Below are 12,992 nucleotides of genomic sequence, written 5' to 3'. Positions count from 1 at the left end.
CAGGAATTAGTTCATGATTTTGGTGAAAGTTTTGGGTTAGACTTTTAGAGATGAAAAATAGAAATGCTTTGATTTGCTTTAATGTAAATGGTGGAGGTGGGCAATGAGGCAACCCTATAGCCTGGGGCTTGATGGCTCCGCGGTAATGATAGAGAGGAAGACTGCTCTAAGGGCTGGTGATGCCTGGTACTTCTCTGAAGGTCAGCTTGGTCCCGCTGCAGGTATCCACATTATCAATGTGGGGCAAACATCCCTCATGGCATATCAGCCTAAGGATGGCCTTAATCAGGTCCACTTGGTTCCTCTCTGAGTATTACTGAGTGGTTGGTTATTATTTTTAATTAGTAATCTCAGTGCTTGTACTCCTGGCTTTTCGAACATGCTTTTTATCAAGTTCAAGCAATATGTTTAATGTCACGGTCAAGCCCCTGAAGGAGTGTCCTTGCTGTTTGGTACGAGCCAACATAACTGCAGCTTCAAGGAGTAAAGCAAACAAACACCAAAGAGACCCAACCCACATCTGAAAACTTTGTTTAACTGGTTCTCTGTACGAAGCAGTCCATCAGCTCACTCTCTGTTCGTATCCACATCTGGGCAGTCGCTGTGTTGATGCACAGTGCAGTTGATCAGGGCACCCGCTGATCCCAAGTGGCATTGTCGCGTACAAGTGCTCAGTTCTAGCCAAGTCCTTGATATAATGTATTTAATCGCATGTGTTTAAGGTGATTGCAGCCTTGTAATATATTCCGCGTATTTGTGCGTGTGGCTTTTGCAGGCAGCATCACTGACGGTGGATTCCTGCTCTGAGGATCAGGAGCCAGGCTACTGCACTGTGAGCAATGTGGCTGTTTCTACTGATTGGTAAATAACTCCTCATTTTATGGGTTGGTTGCGGTTTTGGGTTTTTTGGTTTTGGTTTTTGGTTTTTTTTTTGAGTAAAATGAAAGAGAAATCACCCTCTAAATCCAGAGAAATTTGGAGTAATGATTACATGCCCTTAGCCCAGCCTCAAGGAAGGGGTAAATGGGATAAATACCTCCGCTGCGCTCCGTCAGAGGTGTGCGAAGGCAAGGCTCCCGAGTGTCACTTTCTCCGATCACTGCAGATGCAGATTAAATTTTCTGCATGTACTGCTACCTGCGAACTCAGGTTAGAAATATATGACTAACTCCATACATTTCTGCATGGAATTTATTCATGACAGGGAATTTATTCAGAAATCCCCAATTCTCGACTCTGTCCCCAGGCGCTGGTGGCACATGAGAAATGTGTGGCCATGGCTAGTCTGCACTGTGGTGTACACGGGGATAAGACTTATTGCCTCATGCTCTGAGATTTCACATCGTAATCGAGAAAGATTTAACAAATCAGAGTATCAGATCCTCATAATTACTGACAACTTGTAAATCTTAGTTAGTAAAACAGAAATGTATTCGCTATAATCAACTGGCTCTTAAATATACAGCACTACCCTTTGACACTTCGGAGTTCTACAATATTTAGTGCTACAAATCTTTAGCAAAGCCCTTCTCCACTTTTACAATTTGAATCGTATCTGTCTTGCCAGAACCAGGCTCAGACTCAAAATGAGAGTAATCTCCAGGAGCACCTATATTTCACGCCAGTGTTTGGTTTGGGGCTTTGATCTGGGGTCTTGTGTTTGTTTATTTATTAAACTGCACCTCTGATTTCTTATAAAGTTGTAAGAAATAAAGTCACCTGATGACTGCTTTCTTTTAAAAAAGAAAAGAGGAATCTCTTTTATGTTGCTTTCAGTAATTTCCAAATGTTGTATTTCATGGCTCTCATTTCTTAAACATCAGGTTATTCTCTCTGAGAATGAACCTTATTTCTTGTGTTTACCACGACTAACCCAGAAGCCTTTCTGTAGCATCCTTAAATCCTCTTTGGAGATAACACTAACTTGAATCCTAATCCCTTTGGCTCATTTCTTACAATAATGACCGTCATACAGAAAATACAAATTTTGGAGGAGGAATTCTAGCTGCAGACCGTAGCTGATGGTTAGAGTTCCTGTGTTGCCATTGCCATCATAATGTCTGATACTGATAAATTATTCTTCTGCCTCTTTTACAGGACTCTCGATGTACAACCAAATCGAGTTACTGTTGGTGGCATCAGGTCTGTAGAGCCCATCCTTCAAAGGAGAGGACAGGTGGAAAGCCATGATTTTGTGGGCTGTATAATGGAGTTTGCAGTCAACGGACGTCCCCTGGAGCCCAGCCAGGCTTTGGCAGCTCAAGGAATCTTAGATCAGTACGTCTGCTATATATGGTATCGAATGGACTGCGTTTACGATAAAGGAAACCGGCATGAAAGTCAGACGCTATTCCATTCAGACGCTGCCTTGTAAAAAAACTGACTGTAGAATTTTATTGTCAAGCACGAAAAACATAGGAAGAAAGTGAATTTGGATGAAAGGTTCACAGAAGATTACAGAGGCTTCAAAAAAGCAAGATCTTTACATTTCTATTGCCAATTATTATTAATGTTGCTTTGCAGGCTGAAATAGAGTAGCCCTTTATAAATTCCACCTGGCTTGACTGTACTCATACTATTCCCTTTTATTTCTTTTTAATCCCCAGTGTCTGTTCTATCACTTTGCCTCTCAAGTATCACCAAATTTCCCTCGTATCCTCCGAGTGGTCTGTCAGAAATTATGAACTCTGTGATTCTATTGTTTTTTCCATCTTCGTATTTGAAGTCACAGTTGTGGCAACAATGTCAGTCTTTCGTCCGGGTGTGCTAGCTCTCCCTTCCTCTTTCAACCCCCAGGTTTGTGCTGTTCCTTGTCATGTGAAGTCTCTGGAGGGTCTGCAGTGTAAAAAGCACCTAAAAGAGTTTCTTCTCTTGCGTAACAGCTAATAGGAGTTTCGCTGTCTCTGAATTCCTTTCTCTTTCGTAAGACTGTTATAACTCAATGCTGAAGGCTGGGATCTGTTCAGAAATGCGAGCTGTCGGTGGAGAAGAGCCTCTCCATTTTTGCTTCTCGGGGGGAAAGAAAAGGAGTATCGTTCAAACACAGGATGCTTCCCAGCCTGTTTGCTCCACTTATTCACGCTGAGCACATTCTTCAGCATCTGCTTTTCTGACTTGTTTCAGGTGTCCCAGACTAGAAGGCGCTTGCATGACCAGCCCCTGCCAGCACGGTGGCACCTGCGTTGATCACTGGTCGTGGCAGCAGTGTCACTGCAAAGACGGACTGACGGGAAGGCACTGTGAGAAATGTATGGAGGAGGTTTTACTGTCTCTCTCGTTAATGTACACCTAACTCTGGTTTATCTAAATGCCACAAAGAGTTTCTTTTCTGGGGCATGGGATGATGAATTTTATGAAATAATGAAAACAAGCAGTGTCGTTGCCTCTTAAATCATTCAGAAGGAAAAGTCCACAATGGGTTATTGTCCTTTCATGAGCCAAAAATAGCAGCAAGTCACATATACTATGTTTTCTGGTCCGTATATCACATTGCAGGTAACTTGGCCTCGTTTAAAACTCTTGCTTCCCAGTGATGTAGAATAGGTAACTAAAATAAAGCTCTCCCGTAGGAGGGTTCTGTCTGCGCTGGGGAGGTGAGGGGGTAAGGGAAAACCCTTTTCTTCACGTGAACGTTGTGCTTATGGCTTCTCCAAACTGCAGGCCTTTTTATCAATCGACCGTCAGATTATATGCCAGAAAATCTGGTAAATGTAAATGAAAACAAGCCATTTACACTCTGGGGTGATTAACTCGTGTATGGGTAGCTCTGTAAATCAATACGGGATTGTCTAGGAGAGCAAAGTGATTTATTGCCCTGTAGTTGTGGTATAATGACTGGGCTTTGTTTTCTTACGTGTCCCATTATATTGTTTAGCTGATTTATATGCTTTTATTGCTCCGGTTTACAAAAGCATTTAGCCATAGTTTTAACAGCATTTGGTAGTCAACGCTCTGCCATTTTATTATTCTTTTTTTTTTTTTTTATGCCATAACAAATAGAAAGTCATTATCTCTGCCCTGAAGAGCTTAGAGTTCAATATATCATGAAACCCTGCTTGCAGTAATGGAAACAGTAACATCCCTGGGAAGGAATTACAGTTCTGAGAGCCAAATTTTTTTCCCTACTCCCTCACTTGTTCCCTGGCGAGTTTTAATTTACTATTGACTGATAGCAGCAGTAAATTACTAGCACACTCCCACTCTCAAACACACAGTCTGGTTGAAGCCAAAGAATAGAGGGGTTGAAACTGCCGTTCACTCTTGCTCCCCCCGCTGACCTGCTCTGAACTTGATCTCTGCTTCGAAAGAAAGTGGCCCTTATTAGGCAGATCAACGCTGTAGCTGTAACGAGCTGCGTACTCAGTACTTTCCTTCCTTGTCCCAGACATTACTGCTGACACTGCCTTATCGCTAGAAGGCAAAGGACGACTTGACTACCACGTGAGCTCGAACAAGAAGCGAGAATACATGCTGAGACACGGCACTCGGGGTGCCGGTCCGGGACGCCCAATCCCAGACCGCTTGGAAGTGAAGTTCAGGACAAGAAGCGAGAACGGCATTTTAGTTCATGTCCAGGAAAGCAGCAACTTCACTACCGTCAAGGTAAGATCACAGCTAATGCTGAATTTGATTTGATTGGCCTGCCTCGTGCGTAGCGATCAAAATCACATTTTTCCATTACTCTCGGTGTTTCCTTTATAATATATTAGGTCTTTAACCGGGGCTAGGCACTACTCCAGTATCATTCATCTTCTCCACAATTCCCTTGCTCCTCTTTGCCAAGGTATCAGAAGATCTTGATGGTTTTGTATCTAATCAGTTTTGTCTAGACTCCAAATAGTGACTGTTTTAAGGCAGCAAGAACAGTACTCATTGCCATATTTGTTGTCATCATTAAGTTACACTCTGCAGAACAAATCATTCCGTTATTGGCCTTTTATCTTCTGATTTTTCAGGCCTGGAATCCAGACCTTCCTTAAGCTAGCAAACAATTGCCAAAAAGCATTCACTAATTCCTACTAGCGTGGCTCATGCTTATCGTACTAAGGAAGTGAGGGATAGCTTGAATTCATGGCGATACCTTTAGACCAGTGTCAATATCCAACTATTTGGAGACACGTAGCTGAAGCAATGCTTCAAATGCCACACAGTTGTGTTTTTTTCCTAAGCAGTTTATTGCTGCAGGGGTTACCTTTCTCAGGAGAAAGTGATGGTTCAGTTCCTGGCTATGACTCAGTCCATTTACTCATAACTCTAAATGAGTGCAGCAGTGATGTTGGCAAACCCCTTTATTGCGTTGGTGTAAGCTCCAAGTTTCCTTGAGTGCTGTAAGGCTTTCCAAGTTTTTTTTTTCCCCGACTTTTAAAGAAACTCATACAGAAATTCACACTGTCTAAGCTTCAGCCCCATGGATATTCTCCACCTGCCTGATCAGAGGTACGGAGCTTTCTGGACCGGACACACCAGCTGCGTTTAAGCAGCAAGTCTGCATTGCTTCCTTGGAGTACGCTTTTACCACGTTGTTTGATAGGACAGTTCTCCCTCAGTCGTATTAGCAGATAAGATCTCATTATTTTGAGTTCTGAAGAGAAAAAAAACAAAGACTACCTTTTCCTCCCTAGTAGAATTTGCTAGGTCAGCTCTACAAGCTTTATTAAAAAAAAGGAGCGAGAGACTTGCCTTTCCTGGCTGAAAGCACTAGCGGTGTGTTTATGCAAACACTCTTATTATTGTTAATACTGGTGGAGTTATACAAGCAAGCAGAGGGTGTCAAGTCCCAGACCCAGCTGTGCAAGGGCCAGGAGTGGAGGTCTGGGCCAAGAGCAGAGGTTTGCCTAGTAACAGATGCAGCAGTTGAAGGGAGGAGAGGTAGCCTCACGGTGCTGATGATTGCCGAAAAGTTCCCAGATGACGCTAGTTGATAAGACTGTAGTAATTTAAGTGTATTTAGTACAATACGGCTTCTACTCAGCTGCTCATACTCAGAGTAGGTATCATGATGGGCACTTCCCTCAGTGGTGACCCAAGATGTCAGTGCAGCCAACCCCACATGGAGGTTTCTGTGGCATCTCAGTCTGCTTCCCAGTGCAGAAGAGGAGCTTTAGGGACTTCCGTTTACAACCCCCTTGTTAGTCCTCAAAACAAACAATTCTCTAACTTTAGTTTGGGATCTTTTAATACGCTCGTTACCCAGAGTGTGAGCATTCAGAGAACACCTGCCCTGAGTTTTTTATCTGTCTCTGAGGGGTGGCTTTGTCAGAGAGACCCTCAAACAAAACATCTTCAAATAGTCCCCGTTATTGCATTTATATCTGAAGTACGTGCACATATTAACCCTTGTGTTTCTTGATCCAAATGGAATACATGCTAGGTACCTATCGTTCGGGCTGCTGCCAAGACGTGAGCCTGGTCTTGCAGCCATATCAAAGCTGATCTGCATGAACAAAGTCCTCAGCTTGCATCACTAGAGAAGCAAATCCAGAGCATCTGGAAGCAAGACCAGCATTCTTGTAGCTAGTGTGTCACCTCGCAGCTCTTCCCAGGTGAACATTGCTTTTCCTGGAATGAAGCGTGGGAAGCTTCCAGAACTTTCAGCAAACCTGGGGCTTCGCCCTTTCCTGGGCTATGCATCTGCGTGATCTGCACGCTTGAGTTACAGAGCACAGACCAACTGAGCTGCAGCGAGCAATGAGGGTGGGGGGAATAGTTGTCTTACTTCACACGTATGACCAAACGTGCAGAATATGGAAAGAAACTTGCAACAAGTTGCAGAGCCGCCCTCTGTGATCTGTAGACAACTCCATACGCCCTTAGGAGGTCAGCTGGCATACCTGGCTTTTATCCAATCTTTGGGAAGCTGGCAGGTTTGGGTGTTGGGGGGCTTTTAAACCCCTGTATCTTAAATGAAGAATTTGCACTGATCTCATTTTGGGCTCATTCAATATTGAGCTAATAAGAGGACTGAAATCTTGCATCTCATGATTCAGTAGAATTGCGAGGCGTCAATCCTAGAGTAAAAGCCAACAAGCTTTTCATAGAATTGAATAGAACCTTTTTTTTCCTAACAGCTCACAAATTTAAGAGCAGTTTGCTCAATTAAGCACCATTGAAAACTGACAAAAATAATATTCTTTGCAACTCCTCGGGAAGTTTTCTAACATACAGCTGGTTTTATGCAAAATACAAGCTAGCAGAAACAACAGATATGAAATGGGAATCTTGCTCAAGTCCTGCCGTGCCATATGTATTCCTACTGTGTCATAATGAAAATGAGATGCAAGTTTTTGGAGAAAGGACGACATCTGTTTACTCCGCAAAGCATTTTCCACACTTGCACTGCAGAAGGAGGAAGAATTACTCTTCTTTTGGTTAAAAGGCTTTGTCACGTGCGTGCCCTACTGCTGCCTTCCCAATAGGTTTTTCTCGTATGAGGTTGGCCAGGGAATGAGTGGATGGCAGCTCCAAGCTTTCTGCAGATACAGTCGTGTATTTAATTGTGGCTGAACTTTTAGTGCTAATGATTAATGCGTTTTTAGCTCATTTGGGGGAAAATGCACCCAGACTTCCTATTACAACAGAAGCCTCGTGTTCATGAATCTGTACTGCATAGGCATCACATTGGCTGTGTGTGTGTAACGGTGGTTATGTGTATATCATTTTAAAATTATGCCCTTTGTATTCTTCTCATCAGATAAAAGGTGGGAAAGTGCATTACATATCCGATGCTGGAATTGCTGGGAAAGTGGAAAGAAACATCCCAGAAGTGTACGCTGCCGATGGTCAGTGGCATTCGGTGCTCCTCGAGAAGAACGGGTCTGCCACTATCCTGTCTGTTGACAAGACTCATAGCCGAGACATTCTTCACGCCACGCAAGACTTTGGTGGGCTAAATGTCCTTACAATTTCTTTGGGGGGAATTCCATCAAGCCAACCTTTAAAGAACACAGTTGCAGGTAATTTTTATTAATTTTTTTTTCATTATAGAGCACATAACTGCATCTGAACAGACAAAAGGTCTCTCTACTGAAAGACTGCAGAAAGTGCAGTAATTCTTTATCAGTCATTAGTATACTCCCATCCTTTGCCAGAAAAGCTGGACTTTGAATGAGCAAGGATTGCAGACTTTGTTCCGTCCATACCCGCTGCAGCCTCGTCGTCCCCAAAAGCAGGCTCTCCATCTGCAGGGCTGTTTGGAGGTGGGGGTGGGTTTGCTTGCTTGGCTGTAGATTGGTGGTTGTAATTTTGTTGTGCTAATAGAGAAGAAAGGGTCTAGTCTTTACCTGGGTCAGAGTCTGGAAACTCAAGGCAGCTCTTTTACTTGGGCAAAAATGCTAAATGAGAACTTTGTCTCTGTAGGGGTTTGGTAAGTACTGCAGGATTTAGCCTGTTATTAATATGATTGAAATATTTTCTGAAACTCCAACTTCCTCCTTCTTTATCCTGCTGTCAAGTGAAGAATAGGATTTATTTCTGAGCAACAGAAACCCAGGACAATAAGGAACCACCCTCTGACTGACATGTAGCTGTTAAGTAGATCAGTCTCCCTTAAGAGCTAAAGCAACTGTCTGAGACCCTGGCAAAAGAAGTAGATAACATACACTTGGTATCTTCCCCCGGCCTTAAGTAAAGGTGGAGGTGATTTTTAGCTACAAATCTGTGAGATACTCCAGACAGTGCAGATGTGGCTTTCACAGGGGTTTTGTATTGAAAAATCTTCCCGACATCAAGAACTGTGGCCAGATTAAGTATCTCTGAGTGGAGCAAATTCACACTTCACACGTGTGTATTGAGAATTTCTGTCAAATGTGGAACGCAATCGTACGGATGCTGCGCTAACCTTTACCCTTTTCACATGTATGTTTTATGAGCAGCATATGCGTGGAAAAATCAGAGGCTCCTAGGAAAGCTGGAACAAAGAGAACTGAGGACACTAACTTCTCACCACTGCCTGATGCTGTGGCAGACAAATTAGGAATGTTTGGCTTCCATTAGGAATACACGATCCAAAGTCTCTTATTCATATGATTTGATTTTATTTTACTATTGGATTACATTGCGTATGACATACCAAGGGTTTACAAGGGGGAGGTATAAAACTCTGCATGAACTCAGAACTATCTGCAGTACTGTTAAAGGCAGACAAAAACATACGTGGGTGACAGTTCCAGGGCTGTGAAGCTGGTATATCCAATAACCTTTGCAAACCCGGGTAGACCCGACAAAATCTCGATTGCTGTTTATCACACCGCTGGGCAAGGGACCACCAAGCATGCGGCAAGGTAATCATCCGTTTTGCTTGGGCTCCCACCTGAACCTAAATCCTCAATTTCCTTTTTATTTGGGCGTGTAAAAACAGGAGAAAATGAAAATACAAGTAATGCTGAAAAAACCCACATCTCTTTCAGGAGGGGAATAGTACAGAAGTAGCATGCTTGCAAAACACAAGAGGCTCGTTCGTGTCCCTTAGCACCATGTCTTGCATCTCTCAGTGAAACATATTTGATGTTGATACCCACTCACATGTAATTTCTGGCATCAGAGGGTGTTCAAATTTTCAAACAACCTACTTTGAAAACCAGAAATCTGTAATGTCACACCTTGAGTATATTCGCACACACGCATCTCTGCGTTACCATTTTGTCACAGCTCCAAGCAGAGATCAGTGTAAGGTTGGACTTCCCTAAAACCTTGCAGAAAGGCTTAAGTCTGGGGACACGGAGCAGTATCAGGCTGGCAAAAGGCTGGATTGTCCTGCGACCTCACGCGCAACCCCGCACAAAGGCTGGGGGTAATCCCATCTCCCTGGGCGCTCTCAGCCCTGAAACTCAGCCTCCCCGCCAACGGGGCAGCACTACAGCCAAGCTAGGGGAAGTTCGGGAAAAGGCCACGTGGCGTTCGGAGACGACACGGTATTGCCACGGTTTTAGGAGATGGTCAGGCAGGAGGCTTAGCAGAAGCACGATAGGCAGCTTCAGCTCAGAATAAGGGAAACCATAAAGCACACAAGTGAAGCTAATGTTTGCTGCTAGCACAGCCAAAGCAGCTGCGCTCAGGTTTCTCTGTGGGGATGATACGAAGTTGTAGAAATATGGGAAAATTAGGAAACAAAACCATTTAAGTATGTTGGATGAAGTCATTAGAGGGAATATTTGTTCAAATTAATTTTAAAGACATTAAATGCTATTAGAATAGAGGTTTCCCTATGGCAACCGTCTGAATTCTTGGCCTATTTACTGAACAATGGAGCCTTTCATTTAGCTTCAGTGAAGTGGGTCCATAAATTGAAAATCGAATCAGTATAACAGTGTATTTTTAGAAAATATAACGTTTCTGCAAAATCCAACCATTTGTTCGTGGCTTAGTATTTTGGCAAAATAATGTTGCTTCAAGGGGAAACATAATAATTTAGATCTGAGAATGTAATCTTCGATGAGTCTATCTGTAAGATAAGCACGATACGATCGCAAAAGGTGTCAATTTGCATTGCAGTCCTCAGATCTGACCTGCTCAGCGAGCAGCAGAGATCAGTCTATGTGTGAGCCACGTCTTTTAACCCAAAATGCATTTCCTCATTTGGTTTTATAAAATGGTTTATTCCTTGATTTGAACTTTAATCTCAGTCTCCAAGTTTGAGGGAGATACCTCCTGATCGGACAGTAGTACCTTCTCCTGCTCAGCCTGGATAATTCTTAAAAGCAGATCAACATTTCAGATTCTATTTGGGCTTTTGCTTACGATTGCCTGAGGTTTTTTCAGATTTAATGAAAACAACGGGAGTGCAAAATGTCTTACAGAAAACATGATATGTTCATTTCAGCAGGTTTTGGTACATTTTATTTACTCACGTAAGAATATTTTCATCGCTTTGAAATCTTAGAGTTAAAAAACCACAGTCACTTTCCCAGTTCTTGTTTGGCACTTAAAAGAACCAAGTAATTTTTGCAAGATGGTGTTATTTATATAAGTGCCAAGCTTATATCTTCAGAGAAAGTGATTTCTTTCTTATCTTCAATCTCTGTCTCTATGCAGAGCTTAGATGTGAAAATCATTAGTTTTAAAAGGTGCGTGTATAGCCGTTGCGTCCGAAGCTCCAGGCATGACCAGCCTTTATTTAATGTTGTTCTGCTTTAAAGTAGAACCTTGTATGAACCCCCCCAAGTTATCAACAGTTTATGAACAAAATAGTCATGGCAACCTAAGAGGTAACAGAAGCAACAGAAATATTTAACAGGGAATATTTAACACCTGAGTCTAAAGGGTTTGGTACAGATTGTTGGCTCTGACAGATCTGTGGTGGGCCATCCTTCCTTCTAGCCACAGAAGCGAAGTTACTCAGATATTGCACTGTTACATGGTTCATATTGCAGATATTTTTAGATTAATCACAGCGCAAGGTGAAAATGAAGGGAAGCAAACCTTAAGCTCGATATATGTAAGATTGGAGGCTTCACGTGATTTACCCCGCGCGCTGCCAGAAACCACATCATGAAATAAGGCTCTTGCCTCCGCTGCAGCCTTGGGGTTTCCGTTTTGTTGCTTCTGTGTTTGTGTTTCCCCTTTCATTTAACGGGGGGAGCAAGAGGCACGCCGCAGATCTTGTCACCTGCTGATCCAAAAGGTTTCCGCTTTAGCATGACATGGGTGCTCAGAGTGTCTTTGGCCTGTGCTGACAGTGCATACTCAGTCTGCAGGTCCTGATGCGAGTGTTGCTTTTTCTCCCAGGCTTTGATGGCTGCATTTCCTACATCAAGTACGGTGGGGAGAGCCTTCCCTTCGCTGGCAAGCACAGCCTCGCCACTCTCTCCAAAACAGACCCCTCGGTGAAGATTGGCTGCCGCGGCCCCAACGTCTGCGCCAGCAGTCCCTGCTGGGGCGAGCTGATGTGCATCAACCAGTGGTATGCCTACCAGTGTGTCCCACCAGGTGCCTGTGCCTCCAGCCCCTGCCAAAACGGAGGCAGCTGCGAGCCCGGGACGCACTCCGGCTTCACCTGCAGCTGCCCAGAGGCATATGCAGGACGGACGTGTGAGGTGGTGGTGGCGTGCCTGGGGATCTCATGTGCCCCAGGCCACGAGTGTAGAGCAGGGGTCAATGGTGGCCACATCTGCCTCCCGTCCCCACACCCTGCTGAGCTGTCGCTACCCCTCTGGGCTGTGCCGGCTATTGTGGGCAGCTGCGCGACAGTCCTGGCGCTGCTGGTCCTCAGCCTCATCCTCTGCAACCAGTGCCGAGGAAAGAAGTCGAAAGGCCCAAAAGAGGAAAAGAAAACAAAGGAGAAGAAGAAAAAAGGGAGTGAGAATGTGGCATTTGATGACCCTGACAACATCCCGCCCTATGGTGATGACATGACCGTCAGGAAGCAGCCGGAAGGGAACCCAAAACCTGATATCATTGAAAGAGAAAACCCGTATCTCATCTATGACGAAACTGATATCCCACACGCCACGGAGACTATCCCTAGCGCCCCACTGGCTTCCCCTGAGCCCGAGATCGAGCACTATGACATCGACAACGCCAGCAGCATCGCCCCCTCAGACGCTGACATCATCCAGCACTACAAGCAGTTCCGGAGCCACACGCCCAAGTTCTCCATCCAGAGGCACAGCCCGCTGGGCTTCGCGCGGCAGTCCCCCATGCCCCTGGGAGCCAGCAGCTTGACCTACCAGCCCAACTATGGGCAGGGCTTGAGGACAACATCTTTAAGCCACTCGGCGTGCCCTACTCCTAACCCCCTGTCTCGGCACAGCCCTGCACCTTTCTCCAAATCGTCGACTTTCTACAGGCACAGTCCGGCGAGGGAGCTGCACCTCGCCATAAGGGAAGGCAGCCCACTGGAGATGCACAACGATGTCTGCCAGCCCGGCATTTTTAACTACGCCACTCGGCTGGGGAGGAGAAGTAAGAGTCCGCAGACCATGGCGAGCCACGGTTCCCGGCCGGGAAGACGCCTGAAGCAGCCCATTGGGCCGATCCCTCTGGCGTCTGCTCCTCAG

At 44.7% G+C, this 12,992-nt stretch overlaps 1 protein-coding gene across 1 annotated transcript in view; it reads left to right on the top strand.

Moving 5' to 3' along the window:
- FAT4 (FAT atypical cadherin 4) overlaps positions 1–12,992 on the top strand; it is a gene marked incomplete at its 5' end in the record, with an annotated part of 131,916 nt that overhangs the window by 118,218 nt on the left and 706 nt on the right. The window contains 6 exons of the mRNA XM_010143675.1: positions 776–861; positions 2,098–2,277; positions 3,124–3,248; positions 4,385–4,602; positions 7,691–7,952; positions 11,722–12,934. Of these exons, the coding sequence (XP_010141977.1) occupies positions 776–861; positions 2,098–2,277; positions 3,124–3,248; positions 4,385–4,602; positions 7,691–7,952; positions 11,722–12,934 (2,084 nt within the window). The remainder of the gene's footprint in view (positions 1–775; positions 862–2,097; positions 2,278–3,123; positions 3,249–4,384; positions 4,603–7,690; positions 7,953–11,721; positions 12,935–12,992) is intronic.

The sequence above is a fragment of the Buceros rhinoceros genome, unplaced genomic scaffold, assembly GCF_000710305.1.
Source record: "Buceros rhinoceros silvestris isolate BGI_N320 unplaced genomic scaffold, ASM71030v1 scaffold8969, whole genome shotgun sequence".
Classification (NCBI taxonomy): domain Eukaryota; kingdom Metazoa; phylum Chordata; class Aves; order Bucerotiformes; family Bucerotidae; genus Buceros; species Buceros rhinoceros.
The sequence above is the reverse complement of the archived record's forward strand: the minus strand, read 5'-3'. Positions and strand labels throughout refer to the sequence as shown.